This window comes from Solanum verrucosum, unplaced genomic scaffold (genome assembly GCF_900185275.1).
Source record: "Solanum verrucosum unplaced genomic scaffold, falcon-dt-bn FXZP01000062.1, whole genome shotgun sequence".
Classification (NCBI taxonomy): domain Eukaryota; kingdom Viridiplantae; phylum Streptophyta; class Magnoliopsida; order Solanales; family Solanaceae; genus Solanum; species Solanum verrucosum.
The window spans coordinates 8,049,358-8,077,322 of NW_026020477.1; the positions used below are offsets into that span (position 1 = coordinate 8,049,358).

Here is a 27,965-nt window from a genome sequence, read left to right on the forward strand (position 1 = left end):
AAGATATTTTTAACAATATTTGATAAAATCATCATGGGGATCACCGATAGTAATTAGGGCTGTTTCGGTCAGTTAGGTCCAATTTTAAAGTTTATTAGTTATTGACTTGTGGACATGCTAAATCGTCATAGAACACTTAACTTATCGATTATCAATTTATCTGTTATTGATCGTTATCGGTTTGGTTATTGATTTAATTGTTAAGATTCGACACAAAAATAAATTATTGAAAATCACTTAGAAACAAGGTGACAAATCAAATCAACCTTGCACATGAATTGATACATTGTATCTTATAATCGAAAGTTTGAGACTGTTAGAAATAAAAATAGGAAACTAAATTCTAAGTCAAAGACTTTATATACCAAATGATATAAATATAGTTTATCAATTTACTATTGGATTATCGATTAACCTGTTAAGAAAAAACTTTAAACTGTTATGAATTGATAGCCCGATAATAAAGAAAATCAAAATTGTTATCAAAATCGTTAAACTAATAACCTATTATCGATAACTAATAACTTTTTTTCGATTCAAATTATCAATTTCGATTCGATTTTGAACAATCCTAGCTATATAATTAAATGAGTATGAGAAGGGAATTTTGTTTATAATAGATTTTGGGATTGTTGGCGGTGGTGAAAAAAGGCCTCCAGTGGAGAGAAATCAACAAATGTGTCCAATGTCAGATTCAGAATTAAAGTCGATGTTTCTCTTAAGTACCAGTCACAAAATAGAATAAACAAAGTTATGACTCATAAAAAAAGAACAAGCATATCTAAACACAATATCGAAAAAATTAATATGAAGAACTATAATAAAATTATTTTGGATAAAAAAAACGTTTTCGATTTTAATAAAAGCTTATCTAGAAAAAATCACCAAAAGAGCAGCTTGGAATGTTTTGTTGCCAACCTTTAGCACCCATGTATGACGACCGGTGCCAATTCACATTTTCTTATACGGATGCTCATTTTTTAATTTAATGCCATTACTTGAAATTTCTATATAAATATAGTCTATTCGAACGAAATTCATGGATGCTCAAACATTCAAAAAGCTCAACGTATATCCGTTCCTGATGAAAGAGGAGAAGATGGTAGAGAGATTTTGGCATGTTGGATTGGTTTGTGACTCCACCTCTATTTTATGGTTGTACCGATTTTTTTATTAGTAAGGCTAAATTGTCATATTTGTTGTAAAACAAGAGGAAAATACAAAAATACTTAAACAATATAGGGAGACAAATTGTGATGGAAAGTATAAAGTTGAGACTCTTATTTAATCTCTTCAAGTGTGTCATTCTTAAGGGTAAAGAATACCTTTTTATAGGATGTAGAATTCACCCGTTTACAATCTTAAACCAAATACGTTAGTACATCTTTAAGGCTTACATTAAATTAATACATTACGTTAGGTTATTGATGAAAATAAATATCCACAATTAAATGAATTTGTAACGCTCCCTCTTGGATGTTTATAGATAATGTGCCTCGTTAAAACCTTATTAGGAAAATCCCAGCGGGAAAAAGCCTAGTGAAGGAAAAAGAGTACACACATCTTGTAATACGCCTTGAGTGCTGCCTCATTAAAAACCTTACTAGGAAAACCCAATGGGACAAAACCTTGGTTAAGGGAAAAAGAGTACATCGTGTATTTTACTCCCCCTGATGAAAACTTTACTTGATATCTCGGAGACAACGCATTCCAATCTTATATCTTAGCTTCTCAAATGTTGATGTTGGCAATGCCTTAGTGAATAAATCTGGAAGATTAAATATCACTCGAACGAATCTGTTGAACATTTATCTCACCATTTTGTTGAAGATCATGTGTGAAAAAAAATGCTTTGTTCGGTCTCCTTTGATATATCCTCCCTTTAATTGAGCTATGCAAGAAACATTATCTTCATACAATATTGTTGGAGTCTTTGTTTGCACAAAAAGACCGCATAATTGCAAAATATGTTGAGTCATTGATCTCAACCATATACACTCTCGACTGGCTTCATGAATGACCAGAGGCGTATGTACATGAAGGGGAGGGGGTTCACATGCACCCATCCTCCCCTTCCTAACCCCTATATAATACTATTATTTTTCTAATTATCTTTTTAAATTTGTATTGGTGAACCCAAGGTTAAAAAGAATACTCTAGTATATTGATAAGTAAGTACAAATAGGGGGTGCATAACTTATAGATTTGTGGTTCAAATTTTTCTATCCACATTAACATTTTTAATTTTTAATTAATATAACAAAATGTGCCACTTTTCATAGATCTTTTTAATAATTTATAAATAAAAAGAGGTTCAATTACCTATATTTTTAGGTTGCATTAGCTATGTTTAGACCTTAAGCTAGAAGTGCCAATAAAGTCAAATTATATTTTTTACTTTCTTTTTCTCCTTTCCTTCTTTATTTAGACATTTTTCTTATTTATTTTTTAAAACTTTTTCTTTTGACTTTTCAAAGCCCTAAACTAAAGGGTAAAAAGGAGTAAAGACATCATATTGTTATTCTTTTGGCTTCATTCCACATTTCCACTTTGTTATTCATGGTGAAGTAGAAGTGAGATTTGAGAACAAGTAACAAGGTATGTTATCTAAAAAAAAAATATTTATTAATGTACTTCATTTGTTTTATATGTTTTTCTTGATTTATGAAGTGGTTCCATTATTTGATTGCTTGAATATTTAAATTTATAAGAATTTCTTGATTTCTAAATAGTTATCTAATAATTGTGATTCTTTTATTAGTAAACTTGTTATTTGTGCTAATATTTTTTAAAAATTATTTTGTTTTTATAAGATTGAATAGAAGTGTGAATATTTAATTTTGTAGGTAAAATAATTCTTACAATCAATTCATCAAATCACAAATGGATAAGTTTCTCATCAAGTTACCAAAGCCAAAAGATGGCCAACCAAGTTCTAGCTCTAATCAACCATTTGTGAGTTCACAAGTTGCTCCGGAAGTTCAAAGACATACAAATTCTTTTCCACTTTCAAATATGGATAATATGCTTGATTTTAAATCTCTTGAAGCAGATCCCAAAGATCGAATGCCTATTTCATCTTATGGTCCTAATATTCGAGATGCGGTAAGGAGGTATTACATTCAAAAAAAGTCATGTCAGCCTGTTGATCATATCTTCCCCAAAATTAAGTTTGGAGAAAAAATGTGTCAATTTCGACCAACTTGGTTTAAGAGAAGATCTCAATGGTTGGAATATAGCATTAAAGCAGACGCGGCATTTTGTTTGTGTTGTTATTTGTTCAAGAATAAACTTGAAAGTCGTGGAAATGCTGGAGATTCATTTACAAGAGATGGTTTTAGGTGTTGGAACAAAGCTTTAGAAAGATTCAAAAAACATGTTGGTAAGGTAAATAGTATCCATCATAAATGTTTCAATAGGATGCAAGATTTGAAAAACCAACGACAATCGATCCAATCCTCTTTTGACAAGCAAAGTGAAAAGGCGAGAAGTGATTATCGGATACGTTTAAATGCCTCAATTGATGTAGCAAGATTTCTCTTGACATCGGAATTTCCATTTCGTGGACATGATGAAAGTGAAGGTTCCGAATATAAGGGTGCTTTTCTTGAACTTTTGAAATGGTATGGGGATAGAAGTTTTGATGTGGGAAGAGTAATATTAGGTAATGCTCCACAAAATGATATGATGATTTGTCCGACAATTCAAAAAGATATTGTGGAGGCTTGTACTAAAGAAACAACTAAGGCTATCTGTTGTGTCGTAATTTTACTATCTCTAGAAAAATCACTTTTTTTGAAATATTCTAAGTATAAAACAATTTGAGAAAAATACTTAGAAAAAGAGTCGCCACTTAATTTTTTAAAGAAATTAAGAAAAAACTTATAATTTTCAAAGATTTAAACAGAAAAAATCATTTGAAAATACCAAAGAGGGTTCGTGGTTCAATTTACACTTCGAGAAGGGTTTAAGCATTCGAAGTGCCCGCTAACATGCGGTTGACCTGCGACTTGACTAAAATATATTTGACTATTTTTAGGAAAATAATGATTTAACATAAAAATAAGAAATTTACAATATTTGATTAACTTTGAGAAAATAATTAAATAAATGACGCATTTTTTAATTTTTAAGAAAATTGGAACTTAATTGTGACAACTTGGTCAATTAAGATTTTAACAAAATTAGAGTAATTAAGATTTAATTGAATCATTTTAGAAAATAATAATTTGCACTTAAACCATTTAAATCGGTTGGAGAGTAAATTGAGTTAAATTATTATTATTATTATTATTTCGACAAAATGACTAAGGAAAGGAAAACACTTTAATTATTTTTAAGTTTATTCAAGAAAATTGTCTATCTTAAATAATTTTTAAAAATGCATAAAATATGTTTTAAGTGAGAAGCACCGAAGAACATTTTTCCTTTTTTGAACAAAAGATTCAACTTACTTAAAGTGATAAAATTTGACCGACTACTTGCTTAATTAATAAATCGCCACAAAAGAAAGAAATTTATTGAAAATGGATCAACACAAAGAAAATAACTCCTCTTTTGGGGAATCTAATTAAGTTAATTAAAATAAATTAAGGTTAGAGATAAATGAAGTTAGTCAAAATAATTAGGAGAGTAAAAGAGAATGAAATTGGGCCCCTTTTGGGCCAATTTTGCTACAAGTTTTTGGGTTTTAACCCAATCCCGTTTTTGTATATACCGACTGTATATCAGTGTATATGAGCGCATATATTAGCTCTTTTCAGGTATTTCTTGCTTCCAAACACTTGTATTTCACTCCAGCCCTGTTTTTTATTGCGTTTTTGACCTGTATATAAGTATATACAGCTGCATATAGCGTATATTGAATGTATACAACGTGTATACAGCCTGCTTTTGGACTTCCGGGGCCTGTTTCAGCTCTCAATCTTGATCCATTTAGAAACAGACTTAAGGAGATAATTAGGCCACCATGGCCCCACAATCAGAAATGCAGTGGGATGAGAGTCCAATGGACTCGGGATGACATTCGCAACAAAACACAAAAAAGAAGACAAATTAGCAAAGAGAAAAGCACATTCAACTTTAAGCTTCTGTACCTAATTAATGTATGTGAAAACAATAAACTTAAATATACATACAATATTAGTAAGTGAAGGCAGTAACCAGACGTGTTTTGAAGTGCTTAACACACCATCTAAGACAATTCAAGCATAAATAAGGAAGAGTTCCAATCACCCATGTTAAAATTAAACTTATACAAACCAAAGGAGGGAATTAATCACAAATCAGTTAATTTGAACTTAGTTAAATCATATTTCCAACCAACTAACTATAGAATTTAGACATACACATAAGCATAGTTAGATGTTTGCACGAGGATCTCATCGAGGAAACAAACACATGAGGATGAGGAATTTAAGCACTAGCATTTGGTGACTTTATTAATGCACAACTTAGTTCCATATTACCGTAATATAAAAATCGGACAGTGACCAATTCTAACCATCAATTTTGCCGATTTTGAACAACAATGCACAGTATAACAAGTTTTGGGAAGAATAACAGAGGTTTAACAAACCTTAGAGCATGATTAAGCTATATCAAACCTAATGAATTAGCGACTAACATCTAAACCAAAGCACGACTCAAACATGACATGGTAAACAATAAGACGAAACACGAAATAAAAAAAAATGGATAAAACGAGATACTACATCAACAAACAGTAAATAATACCAATAACTATTTCATTAGCAAGAAGAGTAACACTTAGTCATATTCAAATGTTAAAACCATAACTTTATATCTTTGTTAAGGAAATCCGAAAATAAACAGCAGCAACATGAACACAAAAATTGGAAATTTCGACACAACAATAACACGAGATGAAAAAGAACTTAGCAAAGGGAAAGGGATATTACCTTCGTCGGGGCAACGAGACTAGGACAACGAGCTTGATCGTGAAGCAATACACCACCACAAATAAATCTCCGATGAGTTTCGAAAAATTCCAGTTAGGGGCAACGAGAGGGAAAATATAAACCTATTCTTGAATATCTAATGAGAAATTATTGTGCTTCCCTCTTCTCTCACCAGTGATCAAAAGAGAGCAATATATAGCTGGAAAATCAGGGGAAATCGGGTGAAATTTCGAATTTGAAATCCAAACTTGTATGCATTTTTTCGAGGCAACAGTGGGAGGGATGGGGAGTTCTGAAAAAGGAAAAAAAAATGGCCATGGTGATGGTAATTGCTGACGCCTGCTGCTTTCCGGATTTGCTGGGATTTGGACGTTGCTTGCTAGTCGTTTTGGAAGGAAGAAGACGCAGGGGTTAGGTCTATGTCGGCTACTGTTTGTTGTATTAGTACTGATGTATGTATTGAAATTAAAAGGGAAAAGGGGTTGGGTCGGGTCAGGAAGTTAATGGGCTGGGATGGTGGGCTGTGTCTTGCATCTAAGGGCTGCTGGTTGATGTTTGGATCACTGGGAATTGGGCTGAAAAAATGGGATTGGAAATTTTGAGAAAGGGAAAGAGTTGGGCCTTTAGGAAGTGGCCCAAAATTATTTTTAAAGATGGGATAAATTGTTATTAAATAATGGATTTCCATTATAGCCTAATAGAATTTAATTGTGAATTCGGCTAAAATTTAAACAAGAGGAGTTAATATAAATTAATTAATGAGCTTCTTAATCTTAACGAAATAAAATAAAAAAAATAATAATAAACTTAATTATATACTAACTAATTCAATTACAAAGCTAATTAACTCGAAATTATAACTATAACTTAAAGTAAATTAATAAAGTATTTAACTAAAATGTAAAATCTTTTGTGATGATATTTTCAAATATTTATAAAATAACGTGATTGCAAAAATATACATGTTTATTATTAAGAAAAGGTAAAATTACTTTAAAAACTGACTTGAAAGCATCTTGAATTTCATAAAACTCGTTAATTCAAAATTATAACCATCCCTAACATTTAAAATATAAAATCTTTTTTGAGACGATTTTCAAATAATCATAAAATATACTAATTATATACATAATTATGTAAAACATATATATTATCTAAAAATTATGAAAAGTGACAAAACTATTTAAAAATCTTGCAAACTATATTATTATTACTATTTATTTATTTTTTACTATTATTAATATTTTATTTTATTTTTAGAAATTTTATAAAACTAATAATTTTAAATCGTTTGAAATTGGAGAAGCTCGAAATGATTAATTTATATTGTGGAGGGTCAAAATTGGGTGTCAACACTATCATTGAAGACTTGGACGGTGATTATTTTGGAATATTAGCTGATGAATCAAAGGATGTTTCTCATAAGGAGCAAATGGCTCTAATTTTGAGATATGTCAACAAAAGGGAATGGTGATAGAGCGATTCTTGGGTATTGTCCACGTAAATGATACATCTTCTCAATCATTAAAAAAACAATTTATTCTTTGCTTTTGGATCACTCATTATGTACATCCAAAATACGTGGTCAAGGTTATGATGAGGCTAGTAATATGCAAGGGGAAATAAATGGTCTCAAGTCTTTGATTTTACAAGATATGTCATATGCATATTATATTCACTGTTTTGCTCACCAATTGCAATTGGCACTTGTAGGTCTTTCCAAAAAGAATTCGGATGTGGATAATTTTTTTTATGTTCTCACTAATATTTTGAATACTATTGGAGCTTCATTTAAACGCAGAGATTCACTTCGACAACATCAAGAAGATAAGTTGGAAGAGTTGCTTAAATTTGGAGAAGTTCATACAGGGCAAGGTTTGAATCAAGAACATGGCCTCCAACGACCGGGTGATACTCGTTGGGGGTCTCATTTTAAAACCTTGGACAATTTCCTGATTCTTTTTTCTTCAATTGTTAATGTGCTTAAGGATATGAAACATGATTGTCCATATCATCTTGATAGATTTGCAGCGAAAAATCTTTTGAGCAAGATTCATGAATTTGAATTTGTCTTTATGTTGCACTTGATGTTTAAGGTGTTGCTATTGACGAATGAGTTGAATAAAGTTTTACAAAAGAAAGATCAAGATATCGTTAATGCTATGGGATTGCTTGACCTTTCAAAGAAACAATTGCAAATGATGAGAGAGGATGAATGGGACTCTATGATGGATGAGGTTAGCTTATTTTATGGTAAACATGGAATTTCAATTCCCAAAATGAATGAAAACTACTCTAATGGGAAGTCGAAGCGTAAGAGGTCCAATATTTCATATTTGCATCACTTTCGTGTGGAAGTATTTTATGCCGTCATTGATTTGGCACTTCAAGAACTCAATAATCGTTTTGATGTGGTGACTAGTGACTTGCTCCTCGGTATGGCTAGTTTGAGTCCGGTTGATTCATTTGCTAATTTTTACAAGGATAGGATAATGAAACTAGCCGAGTACTACCCAAGTGAGTTTGGTGATAAAGAGCTTCGGAAACTCAATTTTCAACTTGATGATTTTATTGTCTATGCTCAAAAGTGTGATAGCAAGTTTCTCAACTTGAAGGGAATCAAGGATCTTGCAAAAGTGATGATAGAGACAAAACTACATCAAACTTGGTCACTTGTGTATCTACTTGTGAAGTTAACTTTGATTATTCCTGTTGCTACCGCAAGCGTGGAAAAAGCATTCTCATCAATGAAGTACATAAAGAATGATTTGCGTAATAGGATGGATAAAGATCTTTTGAATGGTTGTTTAGTTTGCTATATAGAGCGTAGTATATTTAAAAATGTAAGTAATGATGCTATTATTGACCATTTTCAAAATATGAAAACTCGTCGAGGACAATTGTAAGTGAATGATGTTTTTTGCTAATATATTACTATATAAAGATTGCTACTACCTACTTGCTCGTCAACTTGTTCTCACCGTAAAATTTATATAATTGAATTAATTGTCTATTTTGAAGATAATGGTTCCCCCATGTTCTTGAGATCCTGGATACGCCTCTGTGAATGACTATTATCTCTGCATGATATGAAGAAGTAGCAACTATTATTTGCTTCATTGAACGTCATGATATAACTTTGCCTCCGTATGTGAATAAATAGTCTATCTGAGATCGGATTTTATGTGGGTAAGACAAATAGCAGATTTTATGTGGGTCAGAGAAATAGCAGTTTGATTAGTTAGGAAAGAATTAGTAATGCAAAGGTTATTTCTTATCAGTTGTTTGATTCATTGCCTCCCACTTAATCTTCTGTTTGGTTTAAGATTCTCCTAAAAACTTTCTTCCAATTATACTCTTGAATTATAATGAGATTTTCTATTTCATGTAATTCTCGGACAATATTATTTTTTTTAGCTTTCTAACTAGCTAGGAGAAGAACATTTTTTTCATGTTTATTATTTTCTCACTTGAACTATTTGAGGGTAAACAATTGTCAACTTAATAAATTGATCACTCACAAAACGTTAATTTTATAAAGAGTAGATTTTAGGTTTAGCAAACATAAAAATCATATTGGTATGCTATAGCTATAGTTTGCATAATTGTGCTCCATAGCAAATTTTATGTTTGCTATGGAGCATCAGATTTGTCTAAATCAGTTTGCATATATGTATCAATAATTGTGTTTGTATATTTGCATAAAATTTGAATTTGTATACAGTTGAAACGAAATAAAACATTTGTATATCAAATCTCTCTCTCTCTCTCTCTTTATACAACACAAATTACAATGTGTAATTTGTATAAGTAGTGTTTGTATAAAGCAAGATAGAGAGAAAGGCAAAAGAGAACTGGTAGGTGAAGATCTATATTTATATAATTATAAGTGTATAGGACGAAAACAGATGTATTTGTAGTTGTATATACAGTTTTCTCTCACTTTATACAAACACAAACACAATTTATACATTTGTGTTTGTAGAAAGTGAGAGATGTGTTACTCCCCAGTATACACGCAAGCGTACGTGGTCGCATAAGTAGTACAAATTATTTAAGAAACGAGTTATCGTTCCCAAGGGACTTATGATCAACTTATATTCACTAAACTCTACAACTAAAAGTAACCAAATAACCTTTTCAAGATTTGATGATTTAGTTAAGTATCTACTAATAAATATGCACTAAATCAAAGTAACTGATAGTGAACGACTTTGTTAATATGTTTCAAGCAAGTTTAAAAATAATTCCAAGGCTGCAACATACATTGAATATCATGCATCATATTATTGGCTTAGAATTCACTTCATTTGTCAAATTACATGTTTATAGGGTTGATAGTATGGTTCGGGTGGTTCACCTCTCATTGCCTACCCCAGTTAGCCATCTAACTACATCGTTGAGCGGGGATAGATAAACTAACTGGCGAGCATTTATATTTCATCTTATTTCGTAACCAAGCAAGGTGTTCGTCTAGGTGTCACTCCTGAACACTAATCACCTAAATATAATGGGTGGACCGAGCTCTCTATATTCTCTGGTCTATCTAATCCCTCCTCGTTTGATTTTAAGATTAGACACTAGATTTATTTTATGTTGCGCAAGCATAAAATAGTAAAACAAGAATATAGAAGTAATTTGGATTGACAACCGGAAATCAATTCATAAAGCCTCAAACATTCAACACATAATTCATAGCTACAGCCCCATAACTAGGGCGGTTAGCTACTTATGCTATTAGAAATCAATAGTAGATAAACGTTCATACAAAATTCGGAAAAATAGAAAAGTTAAAGGATTACAAACTTGAATTCTTGCCCTTGCACACTAAACAAAAACGTTCCCCTAATTATGGAGCCCTAATGATCTATTTATAATAGTAGAAAAAGTTGGGAACAAATCCTACTCAAATTAGGACTCATATTTAATGTTTAAAACTTGGAAAAGTCGGCATCAGGGTGAGGCGTCGTGCCTAGCATTGCGCCTGAAGAGGCACTCTGAACTTCTCACCTTGACGTGCCGCGCCTAGCAGAGCACCAGGCAAGCACTTCAGATCTTCACAGGTTGGCGCGTCGCGCCTGTCAGCGCGCCTGAGAGGCGCCTCTGAATGTTGGCCCTTGGCGCCTCGCACCTAGCAGTGCGCCTAGCCCTGGGGCCTTCATCCTTGGCCGTTTTTCATGCTCTTTTTCATCTCTTTTCTTCAAGTTGAATCCACTTCCCTTGAGAGTTCCTGAAACAACTAATCATGTATTTAAGTGCACAATCATCCCAAGTTAAACAAAAAATTAAGCTAATGACTAGAGATCATTCTTCAATCTAATAGATTCATGGGCAAATATTGACAACTTAGGCATATATATATGCCTAAGATCACCACGCCACACTTTATAATTTTGTTTGTCCTCAAACAATCTCTAGACTATCAACTCTTTTTTCACAACCCTTGGACTTATTAACCCACCTTAAAATTAACCAAACATTTTTAATCATGATCTTGTAGTTCACATTGGATGCAACAATTCACACATTTATACCAAGTACCACACATGCTCAACGAATGACTCTTTTGTTATTTTTCCGGGCTAATGCAAACTCATACCACACATCAATTAGATAATCTTACACATGCCATGAATGCCCTCACTTGTTCTTGTTTAGTAAAGCCTTTTACTCAAGCAATTTGCAATATCAACAAGGCCTATTTTTCAAACAATCAACTCACCCTCACAAAAGAAGTTCTTACTTTTCTCAACATACCATAAGCTTGCCAATAGTGTATTATTACTTTCGCATAATATTTCTCAAAGAATCAAGAGGACTTTCATTTGGTTGTAATGTTGGCTTAAGGTAAGGGAGGGAACATTTGGGAACCATTTTAGTGATTACACCTCCCTAATGCACATGTTATTACTTAGCCAACAATCTCCATCATAACTTTTCTTTCCTCCTTGTACACACTTCATGAATATATACCCCCTTTGTTGCTCCATATTTGCCCTTTATTTCTTTTTCATCATATTTTTTTTTCATGCCTTTGCACTAGCCATCCAAACTTTAAATGTTAACATCCGAGTAAGGTACACATTATCCTTTGATAGAATCAGGGCCAATGTTTCAAGCATAATTCTAAATTATCCACCCTTAATTTTAGTTGAGGTGCACATTGTCACTAAGGACCAGGGCCAAAATAAAATTTTATTTTCCACACAATGTAGCATTTCATCCGTAGCTATATCAACCAACAATTTTCAACCCTTATTCTTTAACATAGTGCACTAAGGATTTTCATAGGATAAAAAAGGCTTGGTATCAACAAACGGGTTTCGGCTTATTATGTGGTTTATCAATAAACAAGGCTAAAGGCTCAATGGGGCTTCACTAGGGATGATTTCAATGGTAGGCATACAAGTAGAGTTAAGAATTGGCTATTTCAAAGAAACGCCTCAATCACATTCCCTAAGTCATACAAGCTACTAATTCAACAAACACAAGGCAAGTTCTAGATATCAAGTTAAGCAAGAACCAATCAACACTCACCACACATGGCATCATGACACATATAAAGATATATCAACTAACATGCTTATTCAACTTGCATTACGGTATCACTACACAATTAAGCCCATTTTCATCTTATTTTGAGTCTACACTTAAGAGCACACACTAGTCACAAGGTCAACAATCTATTGCATTTTTTTAAATATGACTACCCATGACGTTTGGCTAACTTATTCGGACATAGCTTCAAAAGACCAAGGTTGGTTTCTCAATCTTACACTTCTATGTGACTAATTTTCCCTTAAGACGGTCGTCATCCCTCCATCATCGGGAACTGTCACTCTTATGACGACTCTAAGACTCAATAAAACAATAAACTAGTCCTAGTCGGTTCAAAGGGACAATCCTCAGTAAAAGTACCGAAAACAAACGCTGAGGAATCCAAAAAAAAATTTACAAATTTACTAAAAACTAACATTAGACTCGATAAAGCAGTAAACAACTATATACAACAGAGACATATTACCCCACCCCACACTTTAAAAATAAGCATTGTCCTCGGTGCACAATTAAAGCAAAGTATAGAGTTAGGAATACTCCCTCAGGCCTCTAGGCCTCGTCGTCACCGCCATAAAAAACCATTAAGGCATTCGTCTCCTCAGCCACAACAGCATCCTCATCATCATTCATAGCCTCATCAGCAGTAGCCTCATCATCATCCAAAGGCTCTAAGAATACAGGACCAGTCCTGCATAAGAATGTTGCACTCTCGGTCAATGGGTAGTGTTCCGCTATGGTCGCCATCTCTGCATCTGTAACTGGACGGCCACCTATTCGCAGCTGCAATTCCGCCATCCCAAACATTCTCGCCATGACAGTATCATCACGAGATTGCCTCTCTTGGGCAGACAAGACATGTCCATGGGACGTGTCTAGTGCCTTAGTGTGGGTCACATCAACCACTTTACTCGTCAGATCCGGGTGAAAAGCAATAGTCAAGTCACATGCCTCCTCCTCTATACCCTGGGTCCTCAAGAAACAGGTTATCAACCCCCCATAACAAAACCGCCAACGCAAATTGTTCCTAAACTTCATCATATTTTGCCTCAGGATAGCCCCAACATTAATTGGCATTCCCTTCATCAGCATATAGACCAACACCACTCTATCCCGCGTCACCTCAGTTAAATGTTTCGCGGGAAGCAAGACACTACACACTATTTTCAGCCACACCCTAGCAATTAGATTGAAATTAGCAAAGTGGATGGTGGAATGCCTCCAAGTATCCTTACTACGCTTCCATCTAGCTGTCGACTCTACCCCACACAATGTGTATCGAATATCTCTATACGGGGGTTTCTCTTTCAACCTATTAAAGTCATCGGCATCACAGTTAGGGGTGCCCAGCAGCTCATTCAATATCCTAGCCAAAAACTTCACATCCCTGCCTCTTATAGGCACATTTTTGTACTTAGTTTCCGTGAGCCAATTTTCATAAAACTCACGAACTAACGACAAATTACCGTCACCCGAATGGTAAAAAATAAATCGTAGTCCCAACTCAACCACAGTCCTATATATATCTTGAAATTGAGACTGCAACCCTACCGAATCGACGTATTCGTCCCCCATATATTTTTCTTCCCACTGGCAGTCAAACCAAGTCAACCTATACCGTTGCACCGCCTTTTTACTGAATTTGCGGCCAGGTTCTCTATTTTCGGACCCAGATGCTTCACCCTTTCTACTCCGCTTAGACCCCGCCACATTCTTCGCCTTAGGTGCCATTGAACCCTGTTAAGAAGAGAAAACTAGAAAGAAAGGAAAAAGTTAGAGAAATTGGAGGGGGGTCGGGTTTGTTAGAGGGGGGGAAGTGAGAAAAAATAATATGGAGAATGGGTGAAGTTGAAGTGAAGAGAGATGACTATTTATGAGAGATATGGAAGAGTAGGAGTTGTTTTGGGGAAGTGAAAGACTTCCCAAAGAATGAGAAATCGTCCATGAACACTTCTACAAAGTCTTCCACCATATCATGAAAAATGAAAAATGGCCATCATTCACCTTTAAAAAGTTGCCGGTGCATTGCAAAGTCCAAATGGCATGCGTTTGAAAGCATATGTACCATACGGACAAATGAATGTGGTTTTTTCTTGATCCTCGAGTGCAATGAAGATCTGGTTGTAACCTGAATAGCCATCTAGGAAACAATAGTACTCCTGCCCTGCTAACTTGTCAAGCATTTGGTCAATAAAGGGAACAGGGTAGTGATCTTTCCGGGTAGCATCATTAAGTTTCCGGTAATCCATACAAATTCGCCACCCAGTCACTGTTCTAGTAGGAATTAACTCATTCTTTTCGTTCCTTACCACAGTCATACCCCCCTTCTTGGGAACACATTGCACCGAACTTACGCACTTACTATCAAAGATTGGGTAAACAATCCCAGCATCTAACCACTTTATCACTTTCTTTCTTACCACTTCTTTCATCAAAGGATTTAGACGACGTTGATGTTGTGCACTTGGTTTGTGATCATTTTCCATGTAAATTCTATGCATACTTAACGCCGGACTAATCCCATGAATATCAGTCATCTGCCATCCAATTGCTTTCTTCCTCCGCTTTAAGATTCTCAGTGCCGCATCAACCTTTAAATCAGACAATTCTGCAGAAAGTATAACATGCAAGGTTTCATTAGTACCCAAATAAGCATACCTTAGGTGATCCGGCAAGGCTTTTAGCTCCAACTTAGGAGCCTCTTCAATTGATGGTTTTGGCGGAGGACCTAACTCGCGATCTAAGGACTCCACTTGAGTCCTACGAGTTTCTACTACTGCTAGATTTAAGCATGATTCAGTCTGTTAAGCTTCAGTATCTCCCTTTAACTCTTGACCCACTAACACTCTTTCTAACGGGTCTTCAGATACAATTCCTATGTAATCAACCACAGTAATAGCAGACAATTCTTCATAAATAGAAGACAATTTTAAAGCACGGTAAACATCAAATACCTCAACCTTATCATGTGCCCTCATAGTTAGTTGACCAGTTGCTACATCAATCAATGCCCTACCCGTAGCCAAGAAAGGTCGTCCCAAGATGAATGGAACTTCAGAATTGGGTTCAAAGTCTAATACCACAAAATATACCAGAAAAATTAATGAACCTACTTGTACTAACACATCTTCTACCACCCCCTCTGTCCTAGCAATAGATCTATCAGCGAGTTGGAGAATAACTGTGGTTCTTTTTGGACTACCCCACCCAAGTTTTAGATACAATGACAAAGGCATCAGATTTATACTTGCCCCTAAATCACACAATCCGTGGGCATGGACACTTTGCCCAATTGTAATTTGCACAGTGAAACTCTCCGGATCTTTCAACTTCTTGGGCAGTTTGTTTTGAATCTTGGAGTTGCACTCCTCAGTAAGTGCTACAGTTTCATACTCTGTGAGCCGCTTTTTGTTTGCCACAATATCCTTCACATACTTAGCATACTTTGGGATTCCCTGCAAAATGCCAACCAGAGGTAGATTAATGTGAACCTATTTCAGGAGAGAAAAAAACTTACCGAATCATTCATCTTCATTCTGCTTTTTAAACCTTTGTGGAAACGGAGGTGGTAACTTCTTTTGAGGAACATGTGCCTCAACATTGGAGCTTTTTACTACCTCTTCCCTTTTCTTATCTTTGGTGCTAACCTTAGTGTCTCTCTTATTTGAAGCTAGTTCCTCTAAATGCATCCCGCTTCTAGTACTTACCGCATGTAGTTGCTTTGGGTTGGGCTCAGTATCACCGGGCATCCCACCTTGGGGGCGCAAGTTCAAAGAATTAGCTACTTGCGCAACTTGTTTCTCCAAACTCATTTGGGACATTTGGATGTTTCTGATGTTCTCATCCTGCTTGTCTATTTTAGCATTTAATTTGGTCCCTAATTTAGTCATGAGCTTTTGTAGTAGCTCTTCATTGGTCATCCCCCCTTTTGGTGCACTAGGATCTAAGACTTGGTTAGGATTGTAGTATTGTTGCCCAGCCCCTTGAGAACGGTATTGGTTTGCCCTCTGCGCCTGATTTTGGTTTTGGTTACCACCCCATGAGAAGTTAAGATGGTTCTTCCAACTAGGGTTGTAAGTATTATCATAATTTTGTTGCACTCCACCCCTTTGCACATTACCTATATAGTTTACGGAATCAGGGTTTGCCTCACATTGCGCGGTTTCATAAGTTCCACTACCACATACCTCACACCAATTTGCTGCCTGTTGTACCACATTTACCGGTGCCTGATTTAGAGCCATTTGTTTAAAATATAAGGTCATGCTATGTTGCATTGCATCTAATTTGGCATTTATGGTAGTAGCTTGGTCTATATCTAAGATCCCTACAGCCTTTTGGGTTGGGGGTCTAGACATTTCCCTCTCATACCCTTGATTCCCTTCAGAAAGTTTATCGAGTACAGCGAAGAACTCTTCACTCGTTATGGATAGGGCTTGTCCACCTGTTGCACTGTTAAGAAGAGAACGAGCATTATAGTCTAAACATTCAAAGAAAGTGTGAGCAAGTACCTTATTGGTTTGTGTGTGGTGTGAAACGTGCCCATGCTTGGTTTATGTCCTCCCCTTGATTTTGAACAAAGTTTATTATCTCACCCCTCAGCTTCGCGGTTTTCTTGGATGGGAAAAATTGACTCAGGAACTTCTTAGCTAAATCATCCCAAGTAGTGATGGAGTTTGGTGGCTCAGAGTCTAACCAACGTCTTCCAGCTCCTAACAATGAGTATGGGAACAAAGTCAACCTTACATAGTCTGATGAGACTCCAATTGGGATGTATGTATTAGTAACTTCTATGAAAGTCCTAAGATGGATTTGAGGATCCTCATGTGGGAGACCAGTGAATTGCCCATTAGTATGGAGGATCTGTACCATGCTCTGTTTTAGTTCAAATCTACCCCCGGTGGAGGTTTCCTAATACTAGATGCTAAATTGGTTGTGAGTGGGACTGCCACATCACGTACATGTCTTGCAGTATAATAGGTGGAACCCCTTGGTTAATCAGAATTCCTTGGTTATTCGGGTTTTCCAGGTTATTCACATTTTCAGGGTTATTCAAGTTGTCTTGATTATCATCATCAATGTTTCCCGGAAGACCTAACCCCAATTCTCCTCGTCTTCCTTGATTCACCATTTTCCTACGTTGGCGTAAAGCTATTTCGGGTTCGACAAGATATCATTTCCGAGCCAGACCTAAATCAAGTGCCTACAATAAACAAGCTAAGATCAAGTAATTAATATCTAAATAATCTAATTGTAGACTTAAAAAGATTGAATATAAATTAATTTCTAAGTCCCCGGCAACGGTGCCAAAAACTTGTTGCTCCCCAGTATACACGCAAGTGTACGTGGTCGCACAAGTATTACAAATTATTTAAGAAACGAGTTATCGTTCCCAAGGGACTTATGATCAACTTATATTCACCAAACTCTACAACTAAAAGTAACCAAATAACCTTTTTAAGATTTGATGATTTAGTTAAGTAACTACTAATAAATATGCACTAAATCAAAGTAATCGATAGTGAACGACTTTGTTAATATGTTTCAAGCAAGTTTAAAAACAATTCCAGGGCTGCAACATACATTGAATATCATGCATCATATTATTGGCTTAGAATTCACTTCAGTTGTCAAATTATTGGTTTATAGGGTTGATAGTATGGTCCGGGTGGTTCGCCTCTCGTCGCCTACCCCAGTTAGCCATCTAACTACATCGTTGAGCGGGGATAAATAAACTAACTGGCGAGCATTTATATTTCATCCTATTTCGTAACCAAGCAAGGTGTTCGTCTGGGTGTCACTCCTGAACACTAATCACTTCAATCTAATGGGTGGACTGAGCTCTCTATACTCTCTGGTCTATCTAATCCCTCCTCGTTCGATTTTAAGATTAGACACTAGATTTATTTTATGGTGCGCAAGCATAAAATAGTAAAACAAGAATATATAAGTAATTTGGATTGACAACCGAAAATCAATTCATAAAGCCTCAAACATTCAACACATAATTCATAGCTACAGCCCCAGAACTAAGGCGGTTAGCTACTCATGCTATTAGAAATCAATAATAGATAAACGTTCAACCAAAATTCAAAAAAATAGAAGAGTTAAAGGATTACAAACTTGAATTCTTGCCCTTGCACACTAAACAAAAACGTTCCCCTAATTATGGAGCCCTAAGGATCTATTTATAATAGTAGAAAAAGTTGGGAACAAATCCTACTCAAATTAGGACTCATATTTAATGTTTAAAACTTGGAAAAGTCGGCATCAGGGTGAGGTGTCGCGCCTGGAGAGGCGCTCTGAACTTCTCACCTTGGCGCGCCGCGCCTAGCAGAGCGCCAGGCAAGCACTTCAGATCTTCACAGGTTGGCGCGTCGCGCCTCGCAGCGCGCCTGAGAGGCGCCTCTAAATGTTGGCCCTTGGCACCTCGCGCCTAACAGTGCGCCTGGCCCTGGGGCCTTCATCCTTGACCGTTTTTCATGCTCTTTTTCATCTCTTTTCTTCAAGTTGAATCCACTTCCCTTGAGAGTTCCTGAAACAACTAATTATGTGTTTAAGTGCACAATCATCCCAAGTTAAACCAAAAATTAAGCTAATGACTAGAGATCATTCTTCAATCTAATAGATTCATGGGCAAATATTGACAACTTAGGCATATAAATATGCCTAAGATCAAGAGATGAGGGAGAGTGGCGAGCGAGATTCTCTAGGTAGAGAGACGAATGTCAAGTGTTTGCTACGGATTCCAACTAAATGAAATTGTGGTTATAACATTTAATTTGAATTAATAGTTTGCGATTTTATAGAATATTTCCTTTTATAAACAATACTAAAATCGAATAAACCGTCTACATTTGGACATAAAAATTGCATGGTGTAATTTTAGTATATATGCAATTTTATAAATTATTCAAAGCACAAATAATTAGAAAACCACACACACATCATGTGATCAATTAGTAAATGTTAAACAACTCACATTTCAAATATTGTATTGGATTTATTTAGCAACAAACAACTCTCTCTAAATAATAAAATTTGTAAGCTAATTAATTTAAATAAATCTACCAGTACAAATATAAAACATAAAATCAAAAAATAAACAAAATGGTAAAATGATTTGAGGATATTTATGTCTTTAAATATATTAATCACATGGTGTTAAATTATATGTGTAACTAATACCACTAAATGGAGGATATTTATACCCATTATTTCTATTAAATATAGTACTAAATAATTCTCCCTCTATTCAACAATAGTTGTCCACTATACTATTTTAGGAGTCCAACAATACTTGTTCACTTTATGAAATCAATGAATAATTTTACACTTAGTTCCTAATTTACCCTTATTAATTATAGTTATATCTTTATTATATTTTTCAAGACATTGTATTTATTATATTCAAAGGGTGATATAGTAAAATTACCCTTCTATTTATAGTTTCTGAAGTGGAGTATCAAGTCAATAGTGGACAATTATTGTTGGACATAGGGAGTATCATACTCTCTCCATTCCATATTAATTGAATTTTTGAGGTGTTTCACACCCTTTAAGAAAAGTAGATTAAGACATAAATTAAACATAGTTTTGCATTTTTACCCTTATTAATTATTGTCAAATTTATGATTAAAATAACTAAATTAATTAATCACTAATTCCAATACTAACTAATGAAGGGTAAAATTGGAATAACACTCTAAAAGTAGTCTTAAAAACTGAACAATTAAGTTAATTTGAAAAATGAAAAATGCCTCAAAAATTAAATTAATATGGAATGAAGGAAATATATATTAGATGAACTATTTATCCTAATACACCCTACCAAACGACCAGTATTGGGCTTGGACATATATTTTTAAGAAATTAGTTCATGTGAAATAAGTAGATTTATATCAAACTAGTGATTAAAAGGTATAAAAAAATTATAATTATTTATGAAAAAGTAATAGTATATGTAGATATATAAAAAAAAAATTGTATATATAATTTATCAGTTTAATCAGGTATTTTTTTTTAAAAAAAAAATAGTATAAAAGCAAATCAACTATTGTAGATTTTAAAATTTTAAAATCAAATCAAATTAGAGTTCAATTTTTAAAATTAGTTGGTTCAATTTTTCAGCCAAAGGTAAACACCCCCCCCCCCCCCCCCGCCCCCTCTCCCTGCTTCTATTATATTAATAATAATTACTCCCAACAACTCATTTACGCCATTTAAGAATCCATAGCTTACAAATACCATACTTGATTCCCTTCTCTTAACAGGTTCGCTCACTTACACGATCACACAACTTCACCACTAGTGGAGGTTTTCAGTGGCGCTCAGGTAAGGTCTCTTCTCCTCTACATTTTTCTCTCCTTACTTTCTTTCTATTACATAATTTTTCTTTTTTTCTTTTCTGTCCATGTGAATCTTTTGTTGTGCAGTTAGAGAGCACAAATTGTTCAATTCTATTGTGATGTATTTGTTCTGCATTGAACTATAGTTTCCAGTAAATGAGAGGGTAAGTCAATCACCAACCTAGTACAAAACAGTTTGGTTAACGTTCTGCCTGCAATGTGTTCAACAAATTGTCTGAGAGACTATTTCATTTGCCGGTGAAGTCTGAGTAACCGAACCACATTTGGAGAGGTGTATAAGTGCGCCTGGGGTAGTTTTAAAGTGTTTTGTTCAGATTTGACCAATTTGTTTGGAAGTGGAGATTGGGGAGAGGGAAACTGTTACATGGAGCAGTATGCTAATCTATAGCCATGAATTTTGAACTGTTGAAATGGGTTCTTTTATTAGTTTGCTTGACTTGAGTTTTTGGTTAAACCTGATCTCCATTTTATTATATGCTCAATTTATACCCGATCGCTTTTAGGAGTTGGTTTTGAGTGAAATTTGGGGTAGATAGGTAGGTTGACTGCTTGGTCGAATCGCTTAGTTGAAAATTGTCCACGCCTAAATGATCCTTCGAAGTGCAATCTGTGACATTCTCTGTTCCTGTGCGTTTAGAGTCAAGGATTTTCTTTTTAGGCTGAATTTTTCTGTTACAAGCTGTTGGTTTACACTGCTAAATGGAGGAATTGTTGCTTGCTTATTGTGATGTTAAAACCCTGTCTTATGAACTTATGCAACCAATTCTCGTTCATGAGCAGACTAAAGGAAGCTCTCTCAGACTTTTCCTTAATGCAGACATCTTGTGAAAGTAACAATGAATTTCTTCAGCTGAACTACACTATTAATCTAATCAAATTAGTTGTCCATCCATTATATATACCTAAAGAGCTGCACTTGAGCTGAGAGTCTTTCGGAAACAACCTCTCTACCAGTCTACCTCCACCAGATGGTAAGGTCTGCGTACACTGTATCCTCACCAGACCTTACTTGTGGTATATCACTGGGTATGTTGTTGTATAACCACACTTGAGTGTAGGATGAAGATCTTACCTTTTGGTATCCAAATCTTGAATTTTGGATTTTAGGGTTTCTTGGTCAAGATGAAGACTTAAGCAAGAATCTATCAATTCCCATGGTTTAATCTTGTTAATAAGAGTACAAGGGACTAATGATCAACTCAAAAACACAATTAAAACTCACTTTGGAGTGTGTTCTTGAAGCCTTGGTAGAGCTCCCTCTCTCTAGAACAATTTCCAGACTTGGAGGAAATGAAGAAATGAATCCCGTCCAGCCTTTGTAAGGAAAATTCTCAGTTTCGTGGACCATTTCGTCTAGGCGTTTCAGTTTCGTGGACCTAGACAGAACCTTAGAAAAAAATCAGGTTCATCTCTCCTCAAAAACATCTCCACGAAAGTGAAACGTGGGCACGATTTTGACTCCTTAGCCTTTTCTAAAACGTGCATAACTTTTTGCTCCTAACTCGAATTGACGAACAGTGTGATTTTCTGGAAACTAGACCCAAGGAGCTTTAATTTGGTAGGTAGCACATCCTCTAATTCTTCTTAATTTGGGAGATACACTCGTGAACTCAACATACAGTTCGTACCTTCCACCTACGACCAAGGTACGGCTCATACTCTCCATGTACGGTATGTACATGGCTCCTCCCTTGCTAAATCATAGCTTCACCACAATGCAAGGTACAGCCTGTACATGCAATGTACGATTGTACTTCACACCATACATAGCTCAACACCTTCAAACTTGATCTTTTCAATCTTTAATTGACTCTGAACTTACATAACACTTCACCAATCATAAATAAGTCCTATAAACACCAAAGAACCACCAAAATTTTCCGGGTCAGGTCAAATCATATACGTCGAATGATTCAAACCTTAGCACAACAGTGCGGGACGTTGCATTTTGTTTGGTGCTCTCCACCAATTTAAATTTCATTTTCAATATTTGTCTCTTTTATCTTGAAATGTTTCTACCTCACTAGGGATCTGTAATTTTATACTACTTGATAAATTTAGGGTGCCAACAGAAGTTATGTGTTTAATTTTTTTGTTGGTAATGGACCTGCAACTTATTGTTCAGTTTGAAATTGATATTGAAGATATCCCCGAATCAAGAAGGTCGTTTACCAATGGAAAAGTAAGGCAGAGGAAGCAACTGACTTTGAGCAGCCTTAGTTGTTCCTCATTACTTGATTTGTTCCCGAAATTAGAATGAGGATAGTTGGACTGACCGGAGGAATTGCTTCGGGGAAGAGCACTGTCTCCAACCTTTTCAAGGCTCATGGTATTCCCGTTGTTGATGCTGACATTGTAGCTCATGTAACTACTTTTCCTCTTGCTTTTCTCATTCTATTACTAGGTCTATTTAGTTTATTAGTAAATCTAAAGAGTCTTAAAATGTTGTACTTGAGTTGTTGTATCTCCATCTGTTAAATTTTGTAAATCCTCGGTAAAGCTCTCTACTGACAAAAATATGAAATTATGTAGAACGTTTTGAAGAAAGGAACTGGTGGTTGGAAAAAGGTTGTGGCCGCATTTGGTGAGGACATCTTATTGGATATGGAGAAGTTGATCGTGCAAAGCTAGGTCAAATAGTATTCTCTGATCTTGAAAAACGTCAGCTTCTTAATAGGTAAAATAGTTATGAAACTACGACATAGTTACTGAGTGAAATTCTACTGCTCAAGTACTCCTGGTTTATTGCTATTTAATTTTTCATGCTCAACTGTTACTCTGATATAAAGTGATGTCAAAAGGTTAAAAAAAGGCATAGATTGGCAGCTCATTAATCCTGTATTTTTTATTTCAATTGGATACTTCTTGTCAAATCAAGAGAAGCAGAAATATTGTACTTCCTCTTAGTTTTTCTCATTTTCGCCAGAATAACGTCAATAAGAAAGAGACATCTGGCAAATAACTCTGTATCTGGAAACTTCATCCTATAGCTGATTCTGGTTTGCTTTCATCGTGAAGATTTTGGAGCTTCCTTTTGAACTTGGTTTTTCTTCCCAAAAAAAAAAAAAGAGACATCTTGTTTAATCCTCATCAACCAACTTTTGTAGTGATTTTAGGGATGAACTCAGAGAAATACAAACTACAAGTAAACTCTAGATATATCAAACTCTTACAAGTTGATATTTGGTATATCTCTTATATATGGCCAAGTTGGCCTTGTTATTATCAATGAAAACCTTACTTGATCAAAACAAAATCAAACCTTTACATATAAAAAATATTGGAATTAAATGATTAAAGAAGCTTTTATAAATGGCATTTGTTTGACTTTGGTCAATAAAAAGTAATCATCTCTTAGGTATTGGTATTGGCTGATTAGTAACTCTGAGAGAAATAAAGGCGCCTACAAACGACTTGTAGTTGAAGCTATTTCCACTCATTAAGGCATGTGAAGATAATTGCAGGATTGCTGTTTATTGCCGAACTATATTTTGTTTAAGTTAAAGTGCTCTAGTAATTGCCTTAAAAGGAATGTGCGAAAAGAACTACATCTGCATAAGAAAGGATAGTTCTATTATCTGCATTGAATCTTTTGCAGAAAGCACACTGGATAAAATGTCATTAAAAACCAAATGTCACCTCCAAATATTAGGGATTACCTCTAATGAGAAACTGAGAAGGAGCAAAGGCTTAGAAAAGAATATTTTTCTTATGGAAATGATTTTCAAATTCTTCTTGTCCATAATGAACCATCAAATTATTTTGAAGCTATATATTCTTCTGATGTTGAATATTGGAACGAGACAATAAAATAGAAATTGGTTTTATCAAGAGAAGTAAAACATGGGTTTTGACTGATCTACCTCCTGGTACAAAACATATTAGTTGCAAATGAATTTCCATTGAGTATGTGAAGTCAGAAGTGAATATGGCCAATCCCTAACTAAACCTGTGGGAAGAAAATTAACTCTTCAAACATCAAAAGAGATTGGGGTAAGGCTGATATGATTCTCAATAAATATGATAACCCAACCTATGTGTTTGGAGATCCCATGAAGTAGGTTCATATAGGCAATAACAAATCAATATTGACATTGCACACTAAAAGTGAGTTTTTGAACTGCTACTAATTGTGAGGATGAGTTATTAACTCTTAGGGGTCGTTTGGTACAGTGTATAAGAGTAATGCTAAATAGAGTGTATTAGTAATGATTTCATTAGTAATGCGTGTATTAGTTATGCTTGCATTAATTATACATAGATTATTATCATGCATTATTTGGTTTGGTGCATTAAAAATAGCATGCATTGCATAAAAAAATTTATTTACAAAGATACCCCTACAATTATGGTAGAAAAGATGGAAAAAAAGGTTTTGAGGGGCAATTGGATCTTCAACCATGCTAATTCATGCATTAAAATCATTGCATTACTAATACCTAGAAATTCATGATATTAGTAATGCACACCTTAATACACAATAGAGTATATAACTAATGCAAGTGTTAGTTATACATAGGTTGGAAAAGAGTACCAAACAAGGTACTAGTAATTCACAATGTTAATGCATACATGATTTTACCTAACACACTCTACCAAACGACCCCTTAATGATTTTATAGTCCTTAGGGATGGTGTATTTAAAGTAGTATACACTTGATGGAATTCACCTATATGAGAAGTGGAGTGGGCCGCTCCTATAAGATTTTGGCAAAGTTTCTTCATGAATAACCAAGCCTGCGTGTGGTCTATTGGCGCAAAATTGCGTTGAACAACTAAATATGAAGGTCAAATGTGATTGGTAAAATCTGTCTTACTATAAGATTTATTGGTTCATAGAAATTTTATATTTCTTGCTTTACTCTAAATAATATTTTGTCCTAGTTTTATTAGATTGCCTAAGAGTTGAATTGGTGCAGTCTATGTAGGTTGCTAGCACCATTTATTTCACATGGTATGTATGGAAGTTTTGAAGCTGTGGATAAAGGGTTGCTCCATAATTGTTCTTGATGTTCCTCTTTTGTTTGAGGCCAAGATAGATAAATGGACTAAACCCATTGTTGTCATTTGGGTTGACCCTGAGACAGAGCTGCAGCGGCTCATGACTAGAGATGGATCTATGGAGGAGGAGGCCAAAAGCAGGATAAATGCGCAGATGTCCTTGGATCTCAAGAGGTCAAAGGCAGATATTGTGATTGATAACACCAGCTCATTGGAAGCTCTGCATGGGCAATTTCAGTAAGTGTTAACTCAGATACCAAGCCCTTGACCTGGACTGAGTTTATGCTCTCAAGAAATGGAGCTTTTCTAGCATTGTTTTCCACTTTTGTCAGTGTTGCTATTTTCGAGAAAAGTTCATGAAGGTATTAACTCATATATTTTGATCTAACACAATTCTGCATGGCAGAAGACACCCTAATCGAGCACTACTTGTGTGTACTGTTTATTAGAAAAAGAGCTGTGTATGTAATAACACAGCTATAACAGAGGGTTAGGAAGACAAAAGACATGTCCCAAGTTCCAAAAGTTATATCATTAGTCAAGAAGCAATTAAAACAAACTGAAGTACGAGCCTAACACAAAATCACAATTAATTAAAAAACACACTAGGTCATGACACACAACACAAATCAAATATAACCTTTTGTATGTAATAGAACACAAACCAAGGAACCACACAGAGCCTTTCAAACTCCACTATTTCAATTTTATTTATGAAGTTACTTGCAATCCTTTGAACAGTAACCAGATTATCCCAAATTGCTGATCATGTAGACTCTTCAAGATTGAATATTAGAAGTTTTCTTTAATTCTAATTACTAACACAAAAATGATAGCAAGTGTAGCAATCAGTGATCCACTTCCACCAGCCTTGCATTTCATCTCAATTTAAAAAATTTAACTCTCTAAGATTAGTACATGAAAATCTCACTGCTTCAGACTTAAAAATAAAATGAACTAGACATAACATGCATTAAATGTCCCAATCATCAGATCATGCTTACTCTTCAGAAGTGAAAAATGGGAGTTCTCTTTAGTTCTTATTATAAAAGAATAATAGTATTTGTAGCAGCCACTGTTTCATTTCCACCAGCCTAGCAAGCAGTCCAAACTATAAAACAAATTTTGAGGGACAACTCCTAATATCTGTACTTGAAAATCTCATATAAATAAAATGAACCACAAAAAAACATTTGATATATAGCATAAAAAGTGAAGATATACATCTGCAGTAGGTTCTACTAGGCTCCATCTGAATAGTCAAGACATAGTCCAGATAATAAGTGTTTTACCTGTACAGCTTTGCAATTGATTGCAATTACGGATTATAGCTATCTCATGATGAACATGCTTCAACAACTGAGGCTCATTCATGTTGGACATCAGGATTGTCAAAAGGTTTATTTGGTGAGATGTTTGAGTTGGATGGATCATCTATCTCTTTAAACACTTCAATGTTATCACTTTCAGAGAAACCAAAACCACCTAAACTTTCCTCAACACGTTCAACATGGATGACCTTACCAAATAACTGGAAAGTACTGAAACGATCATTTGTCAAAGAGCTGGAACCCGATTTTGTAATCAGCTCATTGTCCCCAAAATGCACAGTACTGCTCTGACTATCCAGTGATAAATTGTCTGAATATGAACTGCCAATATTCAGTTTGGTGGATACACTGTCAAGCTTTGCCTTGATTTTTTCATCTAAGCTATTGTTAGTGCACAACCCAAGGTTGTTGCTTTTAACATTGGATAAACTTGATACACAAACTTAATCATGCTCGGCTCCCTGCAATTTTTTTTTACTTTTTTACTGTCTTTGTATCTGTGATACAATGTACTCACGTGTCTAATACACTATATTACACGTCACTTTTTTTTTTTTTAAAAAAAATAGTACTACAATTTATAAATATGAAAAATATCGCTATATATATGATAAATAAAAATTTCATGAATAATTTTCTTCTCTTAGTCGTTTTGTGCAAGTTTTCTTCTCATTTTTGTGGCTTTAATTTACATCATATGTTAAAACTAGTATACATGCCTATGCTAGGCGATGCATGATTAACATTTAAATATTATTTTCAACCATTTCAAATTATGATATCTTGTT

At 34.8% G+C, this 27,965-nt stretch overlaps 1 protein-coding gene and 1 pseudogene across 1 annotated transcript; both read left to right on the forward strand.

Annotated features, from left to right (window-relative positions):
* Window positions 1–2,883: 2,883 nt before the first annotated feature.
* On the forward strand, window positions 2,884–8,827 carry LOC125809446 (uncharacterized). The gene is made up of 4 exons (XM_049489082.1): window positions 2,884–3,762; window positions 4,887–5,105; window positions 6,196–6,331; window positions 7,635–8,827. Exons 1-4 carry the CDS (start codon window positions 2,884–2,886, stop codon window positions 8,825–8,827), a joined length of 2,427 nt encoding a protein of 808 aa, XP_049345039.1.
* Window positions 8,828–23,032: 14,205 nt separating this feature from the next.
* Window positions 23,033–26,206, forward strand: LOC125809447 (dephospho-CoA kinase-like; annotated as a pseudogene).
* Window positions 26,207–27,965: the final 1,759 nt, after the last annotated feature.